Here is a 27294-nt window from a genome sequence, read left to right on the forward strand (position 1 = left end):
CAAGAGGTGCCCTCTCCATACACAGAGGAAAAGGACATCCTTATCTCTGAATATGAAGCATCACAGAGAAAAATCTGAGCAAACAGACCTTGCTAAGTTCTTCCCAGTTTATTACTATTAGATCATACTGTTTTGTCCAGTTATGCTTCTCCATGACTATCCTTTTCCGTATCATACCTAGCATCAAACATACACTGTTTCAGGTCTTCCTTTCCTTACGAAGGCTCCTGTGTCAAGTAAAACTTACTAAACAAATTTGTATGTTATTCTCTTGTTAGTTGGTCTTCTGTTAGAGAGACCTCAGCCATGAATCTAGTGATGGGCAAGGAAAAGATAAATTTCCTCCCCTACACCTCTGATCCACTGAACCAAAAGAGTTCATGCCTCTGAATCCCATAGCCCTAAAACTATTTTTCCTATGTTTATATTATCTAAAGCAGGAAAGTGCACAAGAATTTCCTATAGAGGCTACAAAAATTTAGCCATGCCCTATTTAGTAGTAAAATGACATAATGTCTGGAATTTGCTTTAATACACTCCAACAAGAGCAATAGGTACATACAGGCTCATTATACTATTCTACTTTTATGCATGTTTGAAATTTCCTATTAAAAAAAACTTTTCTTTGGCCAGGCACAGTGGCTCACACCTGTAATCCAAGAACTTTGGGATACCAAGGTGGGCAGATCACAAGGTCAGGAGTTCAAGACCAGCCTGGCCAACATGGTGAAACCCCCATCTCTATAAAAAATAAAAATTAAAAAAAAAAAGAAGAAAAAAACCCCACATTTTCTTTTAAATACTCCAGGCAAAAGAAATGGGAGTATAGGTGAAATAAAATTAGCTAAATGTTGATGCCATTTAAACTGGGTGATTCATACAAGGTGTTTACCTTACTATTCTGTTTACTTTTTTATATATTTGAAATCTTGCACAATAAAATGTTAAAAATATACATTAATATACACATACCCAAGCCCCAATCCTGGAGATTGAGGGGTGAGAACTACTGAGTTATCTAATTTTTTTTTTTTAAATCTCCACATAGGATTCTGACTTATACCCCATTTGAGACACACAGCTTTTCATTCTTTTAACAAATATTCACTGAGCATCCACCAAGCCCTGTACTAAGCTATAAAGATTTTATATTTAAGGAATTTATAGACTAATGCAAGGCAAAAGCAATTCAACCAAACCGCAAGGCCTCATGACTGCCACAATAGGGGTTCATTCAAGATTCTATGGGTGTAGACACTGGCCACTACAAATGTTCACTGTAAGTGAGTACTGCATTTTCTTCATCTTTTAATCCCTGTGATTTTTGGCATCATATTCTTCACCCAGAAGCTCAATGTGCTTCACATTCATCTTTATGACAGATATCAACTATCATAAAGAACTGTTTTTTTACCATAAACTGTTTCCAAGGACTTGTATGTCTCTCATTTATTTATTTTAAAGATGAGTGAAGAGGAAATATCTTATTAACAAAAGTTTCACAGGGAAAGGTACCACAAATGTAGTAGTAAACCTGCTCATAAATTATGAACCAAAATGAATACAAATGTAAGTAGCTGCTGTTATCCTGGCAGTATTACAACCAATAGTAATTCAAAAGCTGAGTGATCACTTCAAGACTGATGAGGGAAGACTAGGCACACTGCTCACCTACACATCCCCCACTCCACCCCTCAGGGTTTTAAGTGGAACAAAGAAGTTATCCTAAAGCTCTATGATCTATGATATGCTTAACAGAAATGCAGACACAGTAAAAGTGTATTTAATTTGTTCGTAGCATCTTAGATATTTACCTGAGGGATTAGAATTTTAGAGCAAGAAAATTATCTTAAGGAATTCACATTTATAGTGCTACCTGAAGGTGAAATTCAGTTTTTACTTAAATAAGCCATGCTTATATCAACGACTTTTCCTTAATCAATTCAACATACTTAAAAATAGACTACCTATAGAATGCCCAGGCTGCTTTTAAGAGTAATCTCTACCAGAACTAATCAATATGCTAATTAATCTACAGAATGGAAAGGCTAGAAAGCATGATTTCCTCAGATTCTAAACAAATCTGGTTTGATGAATTCCTATCATGTGTTAAGAAGTAGGATTAGACAATATCAAAAGCATTTAAGATTCCAAAAATTATCAACCCGGTTCAAAAATACCATTTTAGAAAAAGTTTATAATAAAGCAGGCCTAAATATAACCAGTTTAGTTAAAGAGGTCCTTTAAAAACATAATTTAGGAATTTTGGATTTGGGTTTTTTTTTTTTACCTGATCAAGGTGAGGTTGTGTTCCTGGCATATGCTGAAGTTTTTTCTGCAAACTAAAAACAACTGATTAGAAATTCAGAGATCAATACACTTCTGACTTAACTTTATACGTTATTTAGTGACACAAGGATAATGAAGGGTCTTTCCATAACTATTCTATAATTCCAATTTTACACAATGTTCACAAATTCCAACAGAGAAAAGCTGGCAAATAAAGTTTTTACAAAATTTCTTTAAAAGAAAAAAACCCACATTCACATACATACATATGCACACAATAAAAAGAAAAACTAATCTTTTAACAACACTATTTTGTTTGGTTAAATATGTCAATAAATTTCTTTACCATTCCATCAGGTTTAATACAATCTTATATACATATATATATATAACCATTCTAGTATTGCTCAAAGTTCCTTAATTTTCTCCTGCTTCCTAATGTGAAAATAATGCTGGCACCTAAAGAAAGTTAGAAGAATTAAATTTTCCTTTATCAATGTTTTTCCTTGAACTTATTAAAAAACAAATAGTATCCATAAATATAAATTTTATATATAGTCAGTTATCAATTGAGAGAAAAAGTCAGAATGTTAAAAATCCATTGTTCTGATATGAAAAGCACAAGATCAATATGGCATAACAAATTACAACCATAACAACTGTAGCACATTTCAACACTGATGAGGACAGGATGGGAGGGGGAAAGCACTTAAAACCATGCAGACATTTTGCCTTGAAGAACAGTGAGGGGTAAATTAGTAACAGCAAGTTTAGGAAAGAGAAAAAGCCTGTAGGAACTGTTGGAGGGAACGAGTCTCTTTGGGGGGTCTCAGCAGGGAGAACGTCAAATTAAATCCTTCCCAGCTGGTTGCTCAGGAAAAGATTCTCTTGGTTAGCAGCTAAGCACACACACAAAAAGTCATGCAAAGGCCTTCTCTATGGTGGTGAGATCACATTAAACAGCTACTTCGAGTGTCACCAAACCATTATAACTGCTCTTAAGTGTAGAATGAGATTACTTTAGAAAATAATTTTGAAAAATCATATGCTTTTACCATACGTTGTTGAACAATGACTGCCTAAAACTTCATATGCAGCAAAAAAACAAAAATCTAACAATGAACATTTAAGTTTAGTTCCTAGTAAGTCTCAGAATTCATGTCCTAGATTTTTTTCCCTATCATATAAATTTTTTTTTTTTTTTTTGAGACGGAGTTTCGCTCTTGTTACCCAGGCTGGAGTGCAATGGCGCGATCTCGGCTCACCGCAACCTTCGCCTCCTGGGTTCAGGCAATTCCCCTGCCTCAGCCTCCTGAGTAGCTGGGATTACAGGCACACGCTACCATGCTCAGCTAATTTTTTGTATTTTTAGTAGAGATGGGGTTTCACCATGTGGATGGTCTTGATCTCTTGACCTCATGATCCACCTGCCTCGGCCTCCCAAAGTGCTGGGATTACAGGCGTGAGCCACCACGCCCGGCCCATACAAATTTTTAAAAGACTAATCTAGTGGATAAGCATATGCTACCAAAACCTGAAACTCATGAATCTGAAATCCTCATTTTGCACATTAAGTTGTAATCTTATAACAATTTTTGTCTCTGCAAGGATAAAGTGTAAAAATCTCACACAGTTTAGTGTATTTTGTGTATAAACCATTATGTTCTATAAAAAACAGTAATTTAGGTATTGACAGTAAGATAGAACTAGCAACATTCCTATTTCTCCCAAGTAAAAATATAGAATGATATAAAAAACTGGATGCCTTGATGAAAGTACTTGTATTACAGCAAATTACAGCAAAAGAGAGAAGTAGAAAGGAAAACAAAAATTGATATACTGAATATCAAGGTGGGAAATAATTTGATACTATAATTCTTATTATTGGAATAAAGCACTAAAGGATACAATATGTGAAGGGAAAAAATAAAGATTTCAACTAAAAAATATTTTAGTGTTTAACATATTAAATGACAACCAACTTGCAAGCTCTTGGACCCAACAGAGATGAATTAGTTTTAAAAAGGCAAATTTTGCTGGGTTCAGTGGCTCAGGCTTGTAATTCCAGCACTTTGAGAGGCGAAGTAGAAGGATCACTTGAGGCCAGGAGTTCAAGACAAGCCTGAGCAACATAGAAAGACCTTGTCTCCACAAAAAATAAAAAATAAAAAATTAGCCAGGCATGGTGGTGCAACCCTGTAGTCCCAGCTAGTCAGGAGTCTGAGATGGGAAGATCACTTGAGTCCAGGAGTTCAGGACTGCAGAGATAGCACTACTGCACTCCAACCCAGCTGTCAGAGTGAGACTCTGAGACTCTACGTCAACAAAATAAAATAATTAAATAAATATAAAAAAATAAAGGGCCAAGTGTGGTAGCTCACGCCTGTAATCCCATTACTTTGGGACGCTGAGGTAAGCAGATCACTTGAGCACAGGAATTTAAGACCAGCCTGGGGTACATGGCAAAACCCCATCACTACCAAAAGAAAAAATTAGCCAGGCAACAAAAAATTAGCCAGGTATGGTAGTGCGTGCCTGTAGTCCCAGCTACTCAGGAGTCTGAGGTAGGAAGATGGCTTAAGCCCAGGAGGCAGAGACTACAGTGCACTGAGATCACACCATTGCACTCTAGTCTGGGCAACAGAGACAGACCCTGTCTTCCATAAAAAAAAGAAAGAAAGAAAGAAAGGCAAATTTCATGCAGTATTGTTTCGTTTTTCTCCTTGTAAACATATTTAAATGTATCACAGGATCTGTGACTATTAAAACTGTCACAGCATCAAATAAAAAAAACAGTTATAATCCAGACAGAAGATGAGAGAAAGGGAGCATGCCTAACTAGTGAAATAGGACTGATACTCAAATGAAGTGCTGGAGACTTGGAGTAAAAGAAAAAAAGGATCATTAAGAGAAAAGTTAGAATGGGCTAGACTTGATTATTTCAGAAATGGGTAGCAAAGGACAAAGGCTCTTAAGCTCCCAGAATTAGGTGACAGCCCCAGTCAATCTATCTCCCCAGTAAAACCAGAACTAAGAAGAAAAAAAAGACCATTTTTAAATGAACAAACCAAATTTATGGTTAGGGCTATATTAGTTTAATGGAGGAAGAGTAGTTTAAAAATTAGTAAAACAAAAGCTTCACATGGAAAAACTTAGTATAATTCTGAATGATTTCCATATAATCATTCTCAAGTGTAAGTGATACTGGATACCTGAAGCTGACATAAAGGAAAAAGGCTCAGGGAGATTTCACAACTTTGTCCAGGAGTGGCTTGAAAGGATATAACTATATTTACCGTAAAACAACAAGTAGTCATTTTTACCTTACATAATTTATAAGAATTTTTAGAAAAATAGAAATCACTCACATGTAATTCAGGTATACCAAACTTTACTGCCTTCCTAATAACTGGACCTAGAAAAACAAAATGCTGATTTTTTCGAGGTAGCCTGAAAATACCTTTATAATTTTAACTATAATTTGTCTAGTCTAAAAAGATACTGCTCTAACACCAGAAGCTACAGGTGAAATAAATACCTCTCAACTGAAGACAACTTCTTGATTCACTGTCACTGACAAGTTTACTCTCTGAGCTTCAGTTTCCAAACTGAGAAGGAGGAAATAACTGCCCTGCCTAACCCACACTTCTGGTTGCTGAAATAATCTCAATCAATTTTTTTTTTTTTTTGAGATGGAGTCTCACCCTGTCACCAGGCTGGAGTGCAGTGGTACTATCTCTCAGTTCACTGCAACCTCTCCCTCCGGGGTTAAATCCATTCTCCTGCTTCAGCCTCCTGAGTAGCTGGGATTACAGGAATACACCACCGTATCCAGCTAATTTTTGTATTTTTAGTAGAGATGGTATTTCACCATGTTGGCCAGATGGTCTTGATCTCCTGGCCTTGTGATCTGCCCACCTCAACCTCCCAAAGTGCCTGGATTATAGGCATAAGCCACCACGCCTGGTCTTTTTTTTTTTTTTTTTTTTAACAACTACACTCGAATATAAGTTTTCCAACCTCTAAAGTAAAAGGGTGGCCGGGCCTGTCCCTACAAAAATAAAAAATTAGCTGGGCATGGTGGCACGTGCCTGTAATCCCAGCTACTTGGAAGGCTGAGGCAGGAGAATTGCTTGAACCTGTGAGGCGGAGGTTGCCGTGAGCCGAGATTGTGCCACTGCATTCCAGCTTGGGCAACAGAGCAAGACTCTGTCTCAAAAAAAATAATAAAAACATAATAAAGTAAAAGGGATCCAATAAAACACTATCATGTCCTACTTCACAGGTTACTATAGGTACTATTTTTAAAATGTGAACAATACTACAGACTGAAGGTTAAAAAAACCTAGTTGAAAACAGAATTCGTTTTTAAAGGCATGACTAAGGCCAAATTAGAAACATACATATAAGGCTGGGTGTGGTGGCCAACACATGTAATCCCAGCTCTCTGGGAGGCTGAGGCAGGAGGATCACTTAAGCCCAGGAATTCGAGACCAGCCTGGGCAATATAATAAGACCCCATGCTTACAAAAAATATTAAAAGATTAGTGGGGTATGGTGACACCTGCCTGTGGTCCCAGCTACTTGGGAGGCTGAGACAGAAGGATCACTTGAGCCCAGGAGGTCAAGGTTCCAGTAAACCATGTTTGTGCTGCTGTACTCCAGCCTGGCTGACAAGTGAGAACCCATCTCAAAAAAAAAAAGAAAGAAATATGTATAGGAATGAGAATTAGAAGTCTCAAGTATAGAGCCACCCACCATGCCTACCCTTAAGCAAAACTGCCCCACCAATTCAAAATACCTATGTCCACTCTCATGATCTAGTATGGACATATATGAGACTTATGAGATATTCATTACAGCATCATTTGCAATAACCAAGCTGCGAGAACAAGTTATGTGCACTAAGAGAAAAATGGATAAAGTAAATGTGGTATATGTAGAAAATAGAATATTATTGAGCCTTAAAAAGGAAACCTTGTTATTTGCAAAAACATGGATGAACCTTGATGATGTTATGCCACATGAAATAAGCCAGTCACAGAAAGACAAATAATGCATGATTCCACTTGTGTCAGAATAAAATAGTCAATCCCACAGAAAGAGTGTAGAATGGTAGATCCCAGGGGCGAAGGGGAGAGGGAAATAGAAAGCTGCTATTCAATGGGTATAAAGCCTCAGTTATACAAGACTGAAATGTCCCAGAGATCTGCCGCACATCCTTAGGCCTACAGTTAACAATACTGTATTGTACACTCAAAAAAATGTTAAAAGGATAGATCTCATGTTAAATATTCTTACTACGATGAAAAAATAAAAAGATACTGATGCACAAGAATAACTAATCTTTCTTCCTTCCCTCACTAAAAAGATTCCCCACAGGAGAAGGCAGAGAACTAATCCATTATTAACGTAAAGAGAGTTATCTGTGTGAGAGCCCTAAACTAAAATTGTCTATGTATTTCATGTATCTTCTCATAGAAAGAGTATTATACATAGTGTTTGGTGTAGAAGTGTTAACGATTAGACTCTGAAGTTAACTATCACTTACACTATAATTTCTATAGGAAAATGCAATATGATTTCCAAACAATTACTTACTTAGTAAAACTTCCAAGAACATATCTCATTAAGAATGGTCTTATATGCCAAAGGAATGGCAGGAAGCTTAAATCAAGGGTGCAATTGTGCAAATCATTCCTGTTAACTATGGGAAAAAAAGGGTACATAACAATAAAAATAACTAAATTATACAAAACATACCTTATTCCAGAGAGACTATCAAAGGCGTGAAGATCTAACACATTAGAAAGATCAACTCTAAAAGAAAGAAAACTAATGTGAGCAGTTGGAAATTCTGTGAAATATATCCAATTAATCAAGAAAAAAATCTCTCTTAAAAAATTTTATACATAAAATTCATAAAAGTGGGCAAATGGTATAAGATGATCACAGTTGAATCAAGATTGAAAATTATTTGTTTATTATGTCAATAAATTAGCTTGTTTAAACTTTCCATTATCTTTTCAATCCTGACATTTATGAGCTTTTAAAATACATTTTTATAGCTTAAAAAAAATTCAGCTAAAGAACAGAAACTTTTCCAAGCAGCTAATTATTCAAAAGATGAAACAAAAGAAATGACAAACAGAATTAACAGTCAAATGGGTACATTCCAAATACCTCTGCAATTTTTGTATTTCTTTTATTTCCCCTCCTTTTATATAACATGCAATATAAAAATATGAGGAGTCGAATAACCAATGCATAAAATATTAAGTTACCCTAGGACCCTGATATTCATGTGATTTGATTTCATTCATTCAGAATGGGGCTGCATGTAGAAAAAAAATTCCTGCCATCCGAATAGACATTATTTCTCTGAGAATTATTTAACGATAATTAAACTTATTAGGAATGCGATGATTCAAATCAAGTGAGAATAACATATCACAATTAGCATTAGGTTTGGTTAAATATATAAAGGTAAATTTATAAAGACTGGTGATTGCGTTACAATTTTAACATAAGCCCATAATGGAGAACAGTGATTTCTCCATAATCAAACCTACAGCAAAGGAATGTTTAAAGAAAATGACAAATGTATAATTACATTTCAAACTTAGATTCCAGGAGCTTGCCAAACATTTGTTAAATTTTCTTACAAGGAAAAAAAATTTCATTGGTCAGATTCAATTTTTTTTTTTTTTCATGCATAACATGTAAGAAAAAACATCTCCTTTATCTTAGTACTGACCAACTGTGCCTGCTTTATTCATTCTCAACAGTCTACCACATACTCATACTTGTGGCAACAATAATGTGTTAGATTACGAATGCTTGTCTTGGCAAATGGCATACAAATTCCCATCTTATTACTCCAAAGTTCCTGTTAATAGACTGTAACAACAACTCAAATTCTGGGTATTTTATATGTGCGGAATTAGAAAAAAATGATCAAATAAAGAAATAAATGTTCCATGAAGAAATTTTTGAATATCAATTTACACTAAGAGGCCAAAGTCTTAATATTAAACATATTTCCTTTTTCACTTCCCACCCCCACCACCACTGAGCATATTTATATTGACAGGTCACAAATGACTGAAGTTGGATGGGCATGGTGGCTTATGCCTGAAATCCCAGCACTTTGGAGGCCAAGGTGGCCAGATCACTTTGAGGCCAGGAGTTTCAGACCAGCCTGGCCAACACGGCAAAACCTCATCTCTACTAAAAATACAAAAATTAGCTGGGCGTGGTGGCACACACCTGTAATCCCAACTACTGGGAGGCTGAAGCAGGAGAAATACTTGAACCCAGAAGGCAGAGGTTACAGTGACCTGAAATCATACCACAGCAATCCAGCTCGGGGACAAAGTCAGATTCTGTCTCAAAAAAGAAAAAAAAAACAAAAAACAAAAAAAAATAATAAAGTTTCCCCCCCAAGTTTGTCATCCGCATCTTAGGAAACAGCTTAAAGCTTAATAAAGTTTACACATGCCAATTTTGCAAATATCAAATGTAGTTTGGAAACACAAGCTTATAAATAAACTACTGTTTCACTGTGACAGTGTCCTTGAGAAAACATGTCATCCAGAGGTAATTCTGCTGTTTACCCAGATTCTTTCTGTATTTCTAAAAAAGAATCAATATTAGATCTGTACAGCCAATTACACTCTTTTACAGAAAATAACAAAATACCCAAGTCTCTCACCAAATTTTCAATAAAGAGAAAAAGTCTAAGCTTCCAGATGGAAGTTTCCATAGCTTTCCCCAAATTTAGTACCATCATGAAAAAGAAAGTCTTCATTGAGGACATATGACTGGAAAACTAATTTCCATGGCATCAAATTAATTTCCTCCTTTGGAGATAAAACCATTAGATCATTTCCAAAGCATTAAAATAGCCAAGAAAAAAAAAAAAAGAGACCATTACCAGCATTTTAAAAAGAAGTAAGAGAATGAAGTAAACAAAAAGGGGAAAGATTAAGCTTCAAAAGTGTTTTTTTCTCCTAATTTCTTAAACTAATGTTTTCCTACAAAAATTGCTTTCAATTTTCCCTAAGTCTAAAGACTGCTTTAAGTAGCCTAAGATCAAGGACAAGAGAGTGAAAACAAAGAGGGTTTTGGCTCTCCAAGATGGGACTGGAATTGCAGCTGCTACTCTAGGGGTATTTTCTAGTAGTCAACTCTTCAAACTCCAGTGAGTCTCACAAATAGGGTGCACCAGCCAATACAAGTATCCAGTAACTATAATGCAAATTGTAGATTTCTGATGGTTTTATCTCCAAAGGAGGAAATTAAATTGCCATGGAAGTTAGTTTTCCAGTCATATGCCTTAAATGAGTGAAGAATTTTGTTTTATTGTTTTTTAAAAAAATTTTAATTATTTTACCACTGTGTGGCTGACAAGTGCTGACAATAAACTACTATAAGTGTGTGAAGAAAAGAGGCTCACATTGAGTAGTGATTAAGGAAAAGGAATAGTGCGTAGCATTGCCTTATTGGTAAGACAAGCTGATTTAGTAGCAAATGGAAGTTCTAGTGAACCATATAGATTTCAGAAGTAGGAGTAAAAGATTAAAAGATGTACCATTTTAATCTTCTCTAGTCTTTTTCTTAATTTTTAGAAATGTAAGTAGACTGAATAGAGGAAAACCAAAACAGAGTTGGCCAATAGTAAGTTTATTATTGTGAACTTATTATTATTAATTAATAATATATGATTAATAATAAAATCCTCCACTAATTCCTTGCCGCCTACAGAAGAAAATCTAAGCTATGTATCATGGCATTCAAGACCCTTTGTGGTAAGTTCTCTATCTCTTCAGTCATATCACTTTTTCTCTGCTATATAATACCAAGTTTTCTAGCCATTCTAAAATATTCACAGGTCTCTGGAATACAAAATCTCCCTTACACCTAGAAAGTTGTTCCTACTCTAGTCCATCTGTAAAAGCCTTATTCATTCTTTAAGACTCAGATCAGTGACTGCCTTCTTGGTCAGTATTTTCCTCCCTCTTCATTAAGAAAAGTTGAATAGTTATTCCTCTATTTTCCTATTCTTATAGAACTCTGTGCTTTTAAAATTCTTACAGGAATATTAATATCTAACATGTTGCCTTTTTGCTTGTTTGCTTCTCTGTTTTCCCTGCCTTTCCTTAAAGGCAGGGTTTTTGCCTTATCCATTGCTTAAATAGTCCTTAAAATACTATGAAATGCATAGCAGCCAGTTTGGCAAATTAATTGACAGAAAAGAGTGACTTTTATTACTTTGTTAACCAAATCTCCAGTTTCTAAACTGGTAAGCTCAAGATGCTATGCCTCAAGGAATTTGAGAGAATATTTAATATAAGATTCAGGACCCAATAGTAAGAATTCTACTCAGGACACCTGATCTTCATTGAAAAGGATTCTAATCCAACTTCAGTCCTCACAACAAGGAAGTACTATTTCAGAAAGTCCCTATATTCTCAGATGCACTGGCAAGCACCATACACTGAAGAAATAGAAGAAGAAAGGTTTTAGTCACTTGCTCACTCATCCACTTGAAAGAACAAAAATCAATCACTGCATGTTTATGGTTCTATAATAAAGCAAATGTTAGAAATAAAAGTTGGAGGCCGGGCATGGTGGCTCATGCCTGTAAGCCCAGCACTTTAGGAGGCCAAGGCTGGCGGATCACGAGGTCAAGAGATTGAGACCACCGAGGTCAAGAGATTGAGACCACCCTGGCCAACATGATGAAACCCCATCTCTACTAAAAATACAAAAAAATTAGCTGGGCATGGTGGTACGCGCCTATAGTCCCAGCTACTCAGGAGGCTGAGGCAGAAGGATGGCTTGAACTCGGGAGGCGGAGGTGGCAGTGAGCCGAGATCACTCCACTGCACTCCAGCCTGGTGACAGAGCAAGACTCTGTCTCAAAAAACAAACAACAAAAATAAATTAATAAAAGTTAGAAATGTCAAACAAACTATATTGTTACATTAACAAACTAATCAAGATGACACCTTTATTCAGGACATGGATATTTCCGAAATGAAAACAAAAGAAGAAAACTGAATTAAAATGTTACAAATATGAACTGAATAAATGCTATGACAGAACCACAGCTATTTATGGGCATGATTTTTAAAAGCTTGTTTAAGTATTAAGCAGTTGTCTGTGTATCATTTTGTAAAGAGGAGAAGAGTTAAGGAGTAAGGAATTGTAAAACACTAACAGGAAGAGGGCAGACTCATGGTGTGAGTGAGAGTATCAGAGACTCTCTACAATGGAATTTGAAATGCAGGGAGCACCTTTGGCATATGGTTGTAGAGGACTTACACTAAGGGCATTCTTCTGCTACCTCTGCCAGCAGATAGATGAGTGGCTCATGAGAATGCATACCAAATTAATTCCCCAGCTGTTCGCTTGCATATAAGCAGCTGCTGCTGTTATTGCCTAACACTTATGGCAGTCTGTCAGCACCTCTAATCTCTGCCATAGCAGACAAACCACTCAACTAAGGCCTCTGCTGTACTTCCAAAGAAAGAGTCTCTCAAGTAGGAACTGGGTGGCACAGACGCCAGCTGTGAGCCTCAGAGCTCCTGGCTGCCTGTTGCTGGGTTTATCAGCTGCTGAGCCTTTCTCATCAAAAAAAAAAAAATGAGCTTAACAAAATACCCTGCACAGAAATTTTCTGAAATTATGATAGCACTCAATGGAAAACAGAGTTTAATCTACAGAAATACACTTCACAGATGTTTTAGGAACAGAACCTAGAGAAAATGGGGGGTATCAAAATTTAATTAAAAAATTTGTCAGGAACTTCAAGGTAAAGACTCTGTGTTTTTACATGACATTTTTTGGCAACTATGAAAGGTTTTAAAAATTTTTTAAAGCCGTTTAAATACTTCCAATTAAGATAAGATTTCTCAATATACTTTTTCAGATTTCTGTACTGAGTTACCCTCTCAAGTGTTTGAAAGTCTTTTCTTCCTCATTAAGCAAAAACACAGTAAGACAGTGTTATCATGGCTTTGTAATCTTAAAGACAGGCAAATGTACTAGCTAAATATGCCGAATTAACTTATTGAGATCATTTGAAACAACATTCTGGATCCAATTCTTTTTAAAATACACTGACGTCTTTCTTATATTAAAATCAAGGATATTTATCAATTACTTAATGTTTATTAATAATAACTAAAATTATTTGTTGTTAGTATAATATTAGAAATAGCTTTGAAAAAGTACCTTGATCTTTGTGTTTCTAAGATTTGTCCTAGTCCATTTATGGATCTGAAATAAATAATAAATGAGGAAGACAAAGTTTAAAAGTAAAAATTAACTTTTTAAAAAAGTATACAAAGTACGTTATTTCTAAAACAGGAAATAAGCACACATACACAAATACATCTGCAAACAAAAAAATTAAAACCAGAAAAACAAAACTTACTTTAAAAAATAATTTATTATTTTCATTTAAACCATAAATCATGTATATTCCACTTGTCCATCAAGAAAACATATATGCAAAAATCTGCACAACTGCCCAATTAAGGGCTACTTTGTGATTAATAAGAAGATGCTTCACTTTAGAAAAAAAATCATTCATAAGTAGCTATTTTAGAGTTCTTAAAAATTAGTAGACACTCAGAATTTTCATGGTGGCCACTTTCTTCCTCAGGCATACCTGGTAGAAATGGCTACATATACACTAAAAATAAAAAACTAGTTATAAGTAGCTTTGCCCCCAGCCTGCCCTTGGTATTCACAGTAATTCTAAGTCACACATCCCAGTTTCCTTTATAGAATAACCTCTTCAGTTCCCTAACTAGGCTCTCTACTCCTTATGCCTGTTCTCCCTCTTTCAATATTATAGAATATGGCTCTTTTTGTATGGCACCAAAATGTACCTGTTAATATTTTTTCAACATACTGTACACCTCATCTATTTATCTTTTCCATTGTCTATTATCAATCATCAATTCTCTATCATCAATTCATTGTCTTTAGGGTTACTTGTTACTTGTTCAAGATACTTGCTACTTCTTCAAGTTTGTTCTGATGAATGAGGTTTCCCAAATATAAAGATTCTGAGCAAGTCTCTTCACTATTTTACAAAACTCTTAATCTTCTTTTTTGAATATACTCTATAGACTGACAGCTATTTCCTCTCAAATATGTTTGCCTTTTTTCCACTCCTCAAATATGATTCTGAGTCAGTCACAAGTCTGATATAAAGGGAGTAGAAGTAAAAGTCAAACGAGTATGTAATTTATTAAACTGCTTCTTCCAAATTCATTTCTAGTACTGTTATTGTCAGTGTCAGAGATTTAGCTAGTCTATATACGGATATAAAAGCCACGTAATAATCATTATTCCTTTTATGCCGAAAACGTTTGCTAAGTAGACTGGGTTCTTAGCAATCACAATGGTGCAGAAGATTTTTGAAAAGAGAAACAAGATTAGAAGACCAGTGTCAAAAAATGTAAAGGCAATCTTCATCACTTTCACCTTTCCAAAATCAGTTTTTTCAAAATTTCATCAGTTTTCAAAACTATCATCCATCTTTTTTCTTCCCTTTTTTATTTACTATACCTTGAACTCACTATGCAAGCTAAGAAAAAAACCTACATAATAATAGCTAACAGAGCACTTACTGTGTGTCAGCACTGTGCAAAGTTTACTAACATAGTCTTATGTAATACTGAAAGCAGACTTATGAGATAAGCATTATTCCTTTTACAGAGGAGGCTTTAAAAGGGTAAACAGGTTCCCTAAGAACACAATGAGAAACAGACCAAGGATTAGAACCCAAGCAAATTCCAAGGTCCGTGGTCTTCAACACTATGCAACAATACCTACCCTCCACATGGAGACATTATACATTTTTTAATAATAAAGTTTAAGGACAATTGCTATTAAAATAAGACTATGTGGAAAAAATATGAATTTCTTTATTGCTAATCCATCTTTCATTTATTTATTTTTAAGTATTTCGTTATGTTTATTATATTTTTTTGTTGCACTTTAGGTTCTACCATCATTAATCATTACAAATAATCTCCTAATAAGACTTACCTTTATTGATTCAGTTTATAATATATACTATATGAACTCAGATGACAGATTTAAACTTTGATGTCAGAACTTATAAATACTAAGAATAGTAATTTTGAGTCATCATGCTCAAAACATTGTATACATTAAAGATAACCAATAATAATAGCTACCAAATGTCTCTCTGTATAGGGCTTTTATTAGTCCAGGTCTTAGAAAATAATTCAAAAAGTCTCTGAACTATAAATTCATTTGAAAAATCCATCTTTGTTTTCAAAAGGAATGGGAGTCTCCAGAACAGTCAGCAAAATGACTGTTAACATCTATTTGAGCATCATTCATATTATTCTGATTGTCCTATGCTGATCAGCCTTGGCTATGGACAAAGAAGATATTAAAGCAAGCTGAAAGACAAGGTGTGGTTTCCAGTTAAGGAAGATGACGTCAATGAGAGTTCAGGGAAGTGAGACCCACTGAGTCGGGAAAGACTTCACATAGGAGTGGGGGAGACAGAGATAGAATAGGCTCCATAGAATAAATTGTTTTTTAAAAGAAACAAAAAAACAAAACAAGAAAGATTTCAGGGATTGGCAGAGTGAGAATGTATTATGAGTAAAGACAGGAACTGGCAGGATGCATCCATGGGAAAGGGAATTAACCATCCTGGGTAGAGTTAGGGAAGACTGACATTAGGAAAGAGTCAAAGAGAAGACAGGAAAAGGATGGAGTGAGAGGACCCTGAAAATCAGTATATTAACTGTGAAATATATTCTGCCAGCTCTGGGGACTAATTTTATGTACTGCTATTTATATAACAGTCAATTAGCCAACAATAACATATGTGATTCCCTAATGGTTCTTGAAGCAGGTCAACCTTAAACCTTAAGTTTCTATAGGGCAACTGTCATGGTAAAAAATATTCTGAGTCGTACAATATGGATCTGTAGGCACTTAACACACTTATCATTTTGTACCTAATTGTTGTTCTTAGCTTCTTTACATCTTCTTCCGGAACCAAGTCTGTTTTATTGATGAGAATTATATCTGCCAAAGCAACTTGCCTAAAATTGCAAACAAAAGGAAATGTTAAGAAATTTTAAATAATAGACATGCCTCATGCAGATTAATACAGCAAAAGAGAAATGTTAACAAATTAAAAATACAAACACCTCATGCAGATCAACATATCAGTTAAGAATTATATAGTTGCTCTATAGTGATTCAGTTTACTCCTAATCCACTAATTTTTCAATGTGAATGAATTGTATTCATCACTCTACAAGTTCAGATTTCATATTATCCTTTCAAAAAGTATTTTCTAAGTTCTCTTTCTTGCTATTCTTGTGCTAGAAAGATAAGTCTCAAAAAGTTTACAATCAAAAGAATGATTTTCAACTGAAAATTTTCTTTGTAAAGAAAAGCATTAAAAAAAAAGAAAAGAAAAAAAAGAAAAGCACAAAATTCAAACATCCAATATGGTAAAAATAAGAAGTTTATGTACTAAAATATTTCTTCTAATATTTACCATAATTTTCAAAGAAATAGAGTAAGTTCACTTCATACTAAAAACTATATTAAATGGGTTTTTTTAAAACTATACTTCAGAGCTGGGCATGGTAGAACACATCTGTAGTCCTAGCCACTTAGGAGGCTAAGGAGGGAGGATACCTTAATTAAACCCAGGAGTTCAAGTCCAGCCTGGGTAACAAAACAGCACTACATTTCTTTAAAAAAAAAAAAAAAAAAAAAAAAGGTATACTTCAGAGGACATACCAGGATATTATACAAATGTCCACTTTATCACTATAAATATACTGTATATTATCTCTGTAAAGAACCCATGCTAACTGCTAGATAACAAAGTAGATGATAATAATCAGAAGCTCCATGTTCTATTAACAGGATAGTAAAACTGGAAATTCTTTCAATTTTCCTCAATTCTTCAGGGTCTTATGCCATATCTCAGAGAATACAACGAAATTCTCAAAACTAAATTAACTTTAGTTCACTGAAAAAGCATGTTTCAACAGTACATACATAACACTCAATTTTGCTATTTCCTATTAGACTTATTTATATTTTCTATAATAACTGTATTTTCATAAGGAAAAAAGTTACAAAAATATTTAAGTTCATTCTGATTTGAATCCTATACCAAATGCAGTGATTAAGCAGCATTACACAACAACAGAGTACCATATTCAAAAATAATTGGGAATAAATTGCTTATTTGTAGTCTTTAGCAAATCCCAGAGGGTCTCACTTGCAAACCCAGCAGCATATTTAGAGACTGTCATCTATCTTACCTTTATCCTATTAGTAAGAATATGCTTAGGGCAGGCAAATTAATTTAAATATTTCTAAGTCTAAAGACAAATAAATTAGAAACATAAAAGTGTTTAAACAAAAAATGTTTTAATGCCAAATTAAAACTATTTTCATATTTGTTCCTCTATTTTTCTGAGTAACAATAAACACTGAAATCAATGAACTACTATTAAAGGCAGTGAGACATCTTCTATTTTTTATAATCTTCAATCCCAAAGAAATTGTATAACAAGAAAATATTTTTAAATGTTAGTATTTCCCGAGTTCCTCAAAATTACAGAACTTCTGTGGTCAGCATTTACTTTATGCTACAACAAAAATGACTTTAAGGAAAAGTTAACAGATCATAACAGATCATAACAAACAAATCATAACAAATAGATAGCAATAATTCAACTATGAGAAAAAAGAAAATAAATTTTCCTTGACTATGTTTTAAAATTTCTTAATTTGCTTTTGGTTTTCATCTTAGTGATTTTTCTCTTTCCAATTAGCCAGCAATCAATATATACTTTAAATATGAATACCTAGTAGCTTCATTGATAAGGCCATAAGGTTTTTCTTCCGTTAAATGCTAAACAAAAAAGAAGTTTGAATAAAGTTACTATAATACAATACAAAATCGAATGTTAACACAAAGGATTTTACTTTAGAGACATCTTCTTGCATCTAATAAAAACTTCAACTACTGTTACTGAAGTACACAAATTCAGAACTAACTTTTCTCTCTGAAAGCATTTTTCTTCCCCACTTGCAATTTTTTTCTACACTGAACCTGTAGGGTTTTATGGGGGGAAGAAAAGGGCTTAGGATTTCATACTCCTGATCTTTTCTTTCACTTAAAAGGAAAACACCTTTGATTTACATAATGTCATAAAAACATAGAAGAATACAGTTCAGATTTTAGGCATTTTCCTTCTTACAAAACTGTTCTTGTTCTAAATACTCATTATTACTTATTTTAAAAATGGATAACCACCAAAATATATTTTCTTAGAATCTAATATACTTCCCTTCACGCCTACCCCCATATTAGAATCTAATATACTTCCCTACTCCCCAGACCACAATCATGCACCATGTGAACTCAGTTCTAGGCCCTTCGAACACCCTCGAAACAAATAAGTGGTGGGAGGGCTAATTCAGCCCTGATTCTAGCCTAAAAGCCGTTTATCATTTAGAAACCCATACTTGCTAATCTAGCCTCTCCGTTGCAACTGTTTATTTTACTGACCTTTCCAGAGTCAGGCTAGCTCCAAAAAAAATATTTTGACATTGACTTAGAGCCCATGTGGTACTTTTCATCTCTCTGAAGGTTTTTTTTTTCTCCCCATAATCCTATTTACATCCCTAAAGTTATCAATGCCACACCACAAGCTTCTTCTCTAAAATTAAATTTTTCACCCTCATCACCTCAAACCTCAATAGAGGTTTCCTGTCACAATAAAAAGCTGCCTATTGAGGTTTAGAGGCAACTGGATTGTAGTAATACTCTTCATATTTGAAGTCAATTTCATAAATTATTAAATCTTTGAATTTAACTTTATAAATTATTATCTACATTTTCTTATTTAGCTTTCATAACAATTATGGGAAGTAGCTATTTTCATTTATAAAAGAAGAAACTAAATCTAACACCCTTATCATGACAGGATACTATATTTTATATACAATCACAGGGGCTATTTTTTTAAATTGAAAACACACTAGTACAAGTAAAATGAACACAATTTTAAAGTCTTTGTGAAACCTTTTATGTCACGTAAAATCAGTCTGTGTACAGTGTTACACAAATGTTAATAATCATATATCAGAGTCAAGCCAGTATAGGGAGATGATCATTAGGATTATCTGAATAGTTTGGAACCTAAGAGCAAGTAGGTAATAGTTTAATATGCTTGGTTAGGTCTGCAGAGGAAACATTTTTTCCTTCTAAAAGTTTAGCAAATTCTATTTTGAGGAAAACAAAACTGAAATAAAATCATGGCAATGATACTCACTTCTACTTCAGGAACAATCAAGTTCAATTCAACTACAGACCCACTCTACAATTATGGAAGTCACAGAATTTGGAAATTATTGTATCAAAAATCATTTCATGCCAAAAGACCAAGTTTAATATTTTTTCCATAATTCATCTTGGCCTGAGGTATAACAAGTCCTATAATTATATATATATATATATTCTGCCTCTAGAAAATAAGCCTGGTTTTTTTTTTTTTGAGACAGAGTTTCCCTCTTGTTACCCAGGCTGGAGTGCAATGGCGTGATCTCGGCTCACCGCAACCTCTGCCTCCTGGGTTCAGGCAATTCTCCTGCCTCAGCCTCCTGAGCAGCTGGGATTACAGGCACAGGCCACCATGCCCAGCTAATTTTTTGTATTTTTAGTAGAGACGGGGTTTCACCATGTTGACCAGGATGGTCTCGATCTCTTGACCTTGTGATCCACCAGCCTCAGCCTCCCAAAGTGCTGGGATTACAAGCTTGAGCCACCGCGCCTGGCCTGAAAATAAGCCTGTTAACAGACCTTGGAATAGTGCCTGACACACAGGCTCAACAAATATTTGTTGAATGAATTGTAGTTAACACCTCCTACTTGTTGACAGGGATACGTAAAAGATGTTACATGAAAAATGCCATATAACATGCAACAACAAATCTCTTCCCATTAAGTAGTAAATCTACTTAACAATAATATATTTTTCACAAGGCATATGTCTCTGAATGATCCCATATTACTGAAAACTTTTTTAAACTGAAATTTTTCAAGATACTGTGTTATTGCCCTTATGGAAGCTTTTTTTTTTACATATGAATTTGGGACTATTTGGCTATGAGTTTGTGAGGCATAAAAATGATGTGACAGAAGAATTACAGATTTGTTTTTGCATTTTCATACCTAAGTGTAACGAATAAAATGGTAGTTTCACACAGTAATGTATGTTTTAAATGCATTTATTTCTCCAAAGTATTAGAATTCTTCACTCAAAACTAACGGTGGTAGATCAACATTTACTACCTCCAGGCAGTCAGAAAGTGTCAAATATAAAAATAAATGAAAATCACCCCAAATGAAAGCCTGCCAATATTTACAACTCTATTAAAATTCTATGTAATCATGTACAATTATAGCAGAAGAGATAAATGTCCTGTTATATGCACATAGGAAAGCCAAACGAACATTTAAAAAAATAAGTGCAAACTAACATTTATTTTCTTTAGACATTAGCCCTACGTTTCCCTCATGTGACTTCCTACCTTCCCAAGTCAAACCCTGCAAAAACTTTAAAACCAATGTCTTCTATTCAAAAGAACATTCTCCAATAATACATTTTACACCATTTTGTCATTAAGTCAGATGACTTTCATTTATAAAATAAAACAAAATGGAAATTTCGGCATTCTAATCTAACTGTATAAGGAAGAAAAAATTTTTGCAAAATATTTTTCAAAATATTTTATATTACATAGATGTCCAAAGTATTTCTTATCCCTGCTTAAGAACTGTGGCTTTTGCTTATACATAAAAAAAGACAAAAAAAATTTTGGTACTAATTAATCCAACATATTCAAAAGGCTAAGGTTCAAAACACCAATTTAATTCATCACAAGAAACAAAGGAGAAAAAGAGGAGTGATGTGAGATGTTGGTCACAGATTACAAAGTCCCAGTTATGCAGGATGCATAAATCATGGTGAGCTAATTACAATACCATGACTACAATTAATTCTATCTTATACTTGAGATCTGTTAAGAGATAGATCTTAATTGTTCTTACCACTCTCTCCCAAAAAAATGGTAACAATGTGAGGTGACAGATATGTTAACTAGCTTGATTGTTTTATAATATAATTCACACATTGTATATCTTAAATATATTGTAATTTTTTACTTGTCAATTATACCTCAGTAATCCTGGTGGTTAGGGAGAGAAACAAAGGAACTCTCTGAAATAACACCACTGTAGGCATAACTCCACAAAGGGCTATAGGGTATCCTTTTCTGCAGAAATAAAGAAAGAAGCTGGACCAATAAGAGAGAAAAAAAGAAAAGAAAAAACTATCTTAAAACACTGGCTATGAAAGAACACTGCTGTTGACCAGAGTGGAAATAAATCCAGTGTCAAAGATGTCTAATGTCATTTTTTAAACGCAGCAGCAGGAACTATTTCTTTCAGATGGATTGGTTACAGACATAACACTGTTTTAGTTTTTTAAAAATTATTGCATAATGTCAGTCTATTTATTGTTCTGGCCTTTTCCAAGCCAAACTGTTTTCTGACTGAATTGTTTCAACAGATTGTGCAATATAACAGAGGAATCAAGAAGAAACCTCTCACTTGACCTTTTCTGGGTAACTTCACTCACTGCTTCTATTGCATTAAATGCTGTCACATTTGTAGAACTGAAAAGAACAATGTCAGTACCCTAGGTGTCAAGTCCTGAGAATAGAGAGCTGTCATTTTAAGTTGTCCAATTCTTTGACTATGATTAAAAAATGAATATTTCAGATCAATGGGTGACAATCCCATTAGAGTGATACCCCATGATATCAATTACCACTTCAGTTTCGATTTGGCTGGCTGGCCACAGGGTACCATTTCTCAGCTTTACTTGTGATGGGCTGGCTCTGTGAAGCATGACACCCTTAAATTGCTGCCCATTATCCAAGTGTCATTACTTGTACTGCCTCAGAATTCTCTGAATCACAAGCAGCTACTGAGGTCAAGCTTTGCAACCAGAGGAATTGAACAAGTTGGCAAATTCTTTATATCAAGGCAAAGTTATTTATCTGGCATCCGACTTAGAAAATCTAAAGTTTCCATTATCCTGACAGTGTGTCAGTTTTGTGTAGGTATATTGATTTAATAATTTAAGAGGTTTTATCAAGGTGGCAGGAGGTTAAATGTTTACTGTGTTTGCATTATTCAGAATGTTGCTTTGTTTTTTTTTGGCCTCTATCATGCTGATAATAGATTCTACTTAACTTTTCTCCATACCCAACTATACATATAAAATTATTTCTATAATCATAAAATATATAAATAGTTTGAATTTCAGTATGGCATTTTAAGTCTATCAAAAACAAAAACCCAAAATGTCTTAGCAGTTATGTCACATATCAAATTTTGTAACAAATTTATGGAGAGATGGATTTAAACATGCCTATAATAAACATTGAAAATAAATAACTTGGGGTTTTTTTTTGCTACCACAATAAGAATTTTGCAAGAAATATCATTTCCAACAGTTGTCAGAATTTTTCTGAGTGAAACTGTAATACTGTATTTGGGATCATTCTTTGATTCTTAAATTATATTCATAAATTCATAAATAGAGATTTTTAAACTCTAAAAAAGGAATTATCTTCCAAACTTTTCAAATTAGGGCACTCTATCCACGGTGGAGAGAAGGCCCAGTGAAGAGGTATTGGTAGCTATTTGACAAGCCTGGCATATCCCCTTAGAGTACAATTTCAGCAAAGAGTTAGAAAAAAAAAACAAACAAACTTAAAAATTAACAACTTCAGGCTGGTCATGGTGGCTGACACCTATAATCCCAGCACTTTGGGAGGCAAGGCAGGTGGATCACTTGAGGTCAGGAGTTCATGACAAGGCTGGCCAACATAGTGAAACCCCATCTCTACTAAAAATACAAAATTAGCTGGGCGCGGTGGTGAGCACCTGTAATCCCAGTTACTCCGGAGGCCGAGACAGGGGAATCACTTGAACCTGGGAAATGGAGGTTGCAGTGAGCCAAGATGGTGCCACTGGACTCCAGCCTGGGAGACAGAATGAGACTCTTACTAAATGCGTTTTATAAATTAAACCTCATTTAAATGCATTTAAAGACCTTTGAAGTTAACAAAAACATTCATAGCAGGATGTCTTTTACACTTGATCTTAGCCAAAAGACCAAGAAGCGATGCAAGATGCCTTTTAATGGAGAGATTCTCCTGACCAATCCTATGTACAGATCCTGATTTTCTTCAATACATATTTTTTTAGTTTTAAGTTCCAGGATACATGTCCAGAAAGTGCAGGTTTGTTACATAGGTAAATGTCTGCCATGGTGGTTTGCTGCACCTAAATATTGAAGACTTATCACCTAGGTCTTCAATATTTTTTAAAAACTCATTTCCAATGTGTGTTTTATAGCAACTTAACAAGAAAAATAAGATCTCAGATGCTTTATTAAGCTCGATTTCCTCTACAAAACAGAATAACTTAACAATATTGGGGTTGAATCCTAGTAAAGAGTTAGACATACCAAAATTTAACCTGACCGCATGTGCTTATTACAAATTGTAATTCCAAATTTTATCACCAAATCAAACTCAGAGTAATAGAAAAGAAATATTTAACACAAATAATTAAAACACAAATTTTATCTATTGTTCAGGATATTTTTTTGAAAAAGGTTTTTGTTAAAAAAAAATTACAGATACAAACGTAAAGAAAATTATACAATCAACCCCATATTCCCAGCTCTCAACAGTGAGCCACTCATAGAAATCTTTCGACTCACTTTTAATCCATATTTTGAATCCACAATAGTTATGATACCTATGAAGGAAAAAGCATTTTAATCACCTTTTTTAAAAGAGTGTTTATTAATATTATGAAACCATACTTGAGAATGAAAATTAAAACTAATCTATTTCAGTTCACAAATGTTACCCAATAAAAGTACCGTTTTTTTCTCTTGCCAGTACTGCCATTTAATTAAATTCTAAAAACAAGTCAATGCATTTCAAATATATACTGAGTAACTAGCACTATTTTAAGGCACTAGAGAAGATATAAAATAAATAAATTTTTAAAATTAAATAAATAAGAAAATAAGATTTGTCACTTAAAAAGCTTACCATCCAAAATATAAGTCAAATTTTATAACATAGTCAAAGGTGACAAATACACAAGTTATTTCTAGTTTATTTTCACATAATCAAAATCATTAAAATTTCTTAACATTTAAATTATTGCCTAAAGAATGAGACATCTTAGGATATCTTATTCCTGACATCTCTCACCATATCCAACTCATAAAAATGTTTTTCATAACACATGCCTAAGTTTCTAAGCTACCAATTCATTTAGTAATCTCTGAATATATGCTGATAACAATAGACTGAGTTTATGCCTAAGGAATTCAACCAGTTATATGCCACATATATTAGAGCTCAATGATGGGGCCTGGCTTAGTAATTCCAAAATTTTCTTAATGATTCTTAAAATTCTTAATGACTCTTGCTTTTGAAAAATAAAAAGACTGGTTTTTTAAAAGGTGAAAAAGGGAAAGAGGGATGGAGAAACCATAACTGCTTAACTAAGGAAGTTCCTAACATATTTTAAATGAAGGCATATCATGTATATAAGCTTATAAAGTCTACTGCCCAAAAGTGTTAAGGTAAATAAAGTAAGGGAGGAGTGTTTAATTCCTGTATTAAATGAAAAACGAGAGCAAAAATATGATCCTCATGTTGCCTGGCAGATTAAGAGGCTCTAACATTATATTAAGTGCATACATCAAACAACAGAGGAAACAGAAAATCTACATAGCAGTTTTTTTTTTTTAAGGAAAACCTTAGTGGAAGCACTAAATTGGGAGTTGACTGACATCCACTTCCACCACTGTCTGGGGTTTTTCAATCTACATGAACAAAGACTTCATCATTAAACTAAAGTCTAAAAAGAACAATGCAAGGAATTAAAATTATAATATGAATGAATAAAAATAAGCTTAACCATAAAGATTTTACTTAAAAACAAAAGAGGCTGGGTGCAATGGCTCAAGCCTATAATCCTAGCACTTTGGGAGGCCTAGGCTGATGGATTGCCTGAGGTCAGGATTTCGAGACCAGCCAGGCCAACATGGGGAGACCTTGTCTCTAAGAAAAATACAAAAATTATCTGGGAATGATGGTGTAAGCCGGTAGTCCCAGCTACTTGGGAGGTTGAGGCAGGAGAATTGCTTGAACCTGGGAGGCAGAAGTTGCACTGAGTTGAGATCACACCACTGCACTCCAGCCTGGGTGACAGAGCAAGACTGTATCTTTAAAAAAAAAGAGAGAAAATTGTTTTTTAACTTACCATCAAGATAAATATCACTCCCTAATTCAGCATCAACCCAAAACATAGAAGCCACTGCACCTGAAAATATATAATATTCATCAAATAAAAATATTTCTTCACACTGAGAAACATGATTCTATCCATGCTTTAATTTGCCCTGATGAAATTAACAGGTAAACACATATATCTTCTTATAAGAATTACAGTGATAGAACCTTTTACTATTTATACCCATCCCATTTCTATCCCTCTTGTTATTTCCTTTAAAAAAGACCAACTCTTACCACATGCAAACAAGACATCATTCTTCTACCAATGCCATAATAATTTAATAGCAGATATTATCAAACAATTTGAGCAGTATGGCTTTATGCACATCAGACTTATTTTTATTTGCTCATCTCCTTAATATGATAACCATTCAGGTCATAAACAGTGAATTATCACTCTAAAGGAAAAGGAAAACAAAACATCAATAATTCCAAATCACTTGTCCAAAAAAAATTTACTTGGAATATGTATAGAACTAGAAGTAAAATTATATACTCTATGGCATTACTAATTATTTCTCACACTATTTAGTACTGTATAAAACCTGGGTCTGAGGAAAAATTATGCCTAAATAATAAATTAAAACTTGTTTTTGACAGAAACTGGTTAAATATCAAACCACATACCCTGATTATTATGCTGCAACACCAGAAAAAGAAAACTGAGAGCAAGGAAAATATTTGATTTTTCAAAGCATCACAGACCCAGTTAGTGACAGCGCTGTCTAAAAGAATCAGCATAGGAGAAAAACAAGGATAACCAAATTCATTCCAATGTCTAAAGCTGTCCTCCTATTCTGACAAGATGTGGTCCCCCAAGCATCACTCTGTGTCAACAATGAAATACCTGTCAGCTGTTTACAGTGATTACTCATGCAAGATATAGCAAGGGCCACAAAATCTAATGGTTTCCTGATATCTATTGATTTTTTCCCAAAAACTTAATAGTTTTCCAATTTGACTGAAATAGGATTTGTGAGTAACAGTGGCTGAATCAATGTCCGTCCTTTTCAAGGAAATTACTTTACCATGACAATTATTTAGCTTAGAACTGGAGAGTGTCAGTCTCCAAAACGGGAAACAACTGAATTGTCAATAAGAATTTTGTTCACTTTCTTGGCTAAAACATGATTTTAATTAATGAGGGAGAAAATTAAATCTACTGTATCACTACTCCAAACAATAAGTCATTTTAAAAAGCATTAATTTTTTCACTCAGTAAAATATCTAACATACATAAATCATTTTGTAATTTTTAAAAATTCATTGATTTTTGTTCCAGTAAATAGCTTATAAATCCTACTATCAATATTTGCCTCTTAAGTTGAAATGTAAGAGTATATTAAAGCTTTATTCTAAAACTGATATTTGTCTTTGATATAATACTTGCCAGACTACACGAGAAAGATCTAATTAAAATTTGGAGGTAGCTATTTAGGAGGAAGAGTAAAGATGAGTGAACAAAGTTAATCAGTGACTCTCAAACCAGGTTGCTTTTCTCCC

General features: G+C 34.1%; 2 protein-coding genes across 5 annotated transcripts in view; both read right to left on the reverse strand.

Annotated features, from left to right (window-relative positions):
- Positions 1–27294, reverse strand: part of FOXD4 (forkhead box D4) — a 59761-nt gene that overhangs the window by 20741 nt on the left and 11726 nt on the right. For 2 of the 4 annotated variants that reach the window (XM_078367994.1, XM_078367995.1), the window contains exons 5-9: positions 25760–25819; positions 16314–16400; positions 13531–13575; positions 8053–8109; positions 2291–2342 (exon numbers count right to left, since the gene is read on the reverse strand). The gene's annotated coding sequence lies outside the window, so the exon portion shown is untranslated. Of the gene's footprint in view, positions 1–2290; positions 2343–8052; positions 8110–13530; positions 13576–16313; positions 16401–18194; positions 18242–24194; positions 24233–25759; positions 25820–27294 lie in introns of all 4 variants that reach the window. The other 2 variants (XM_078367992.1, XM_078367993.1) reach the window with 2 other exon arrangements.
- ZNG1A (Zn regulated GTPase metalloprotein activator 1A) overlaps positions 1–27294 on the reverse strand; it is a 59761-nt gene that overhangs the window by 20741 nt on the left and 11726 nt on the right. Inside the window, 7 exon segments of the mRNA XM_078367987.1 lie at positions 2291–2342; positions 8053–8109; positions 13531–13575; positions 16314–16400; positions 18195–18241; positions 24195–24232; positions 25760–25819. Of these exon segments, the coding sequence (XP_078224113.1) occupies positions 2291–2342; positions 8053–8109; positions 13531–13575; positions 16314–16400; positions 18195–18241; positions 24195–24232; positions 25760–25819 (386 nt within the window).

Source organism: Callithrix jacchus, chromosome 1 (assembly GCF_049354715.1).
Source record: "Callithrix jacchus isolate 240 chromosome 1, calJac240_pri, whole genome shotgun sequence".
NCBI lineage: Eukaryota > Metazoa > Chordata > Mammalia > Primates > Cebidae > Callithrix > Callithrix jacchus.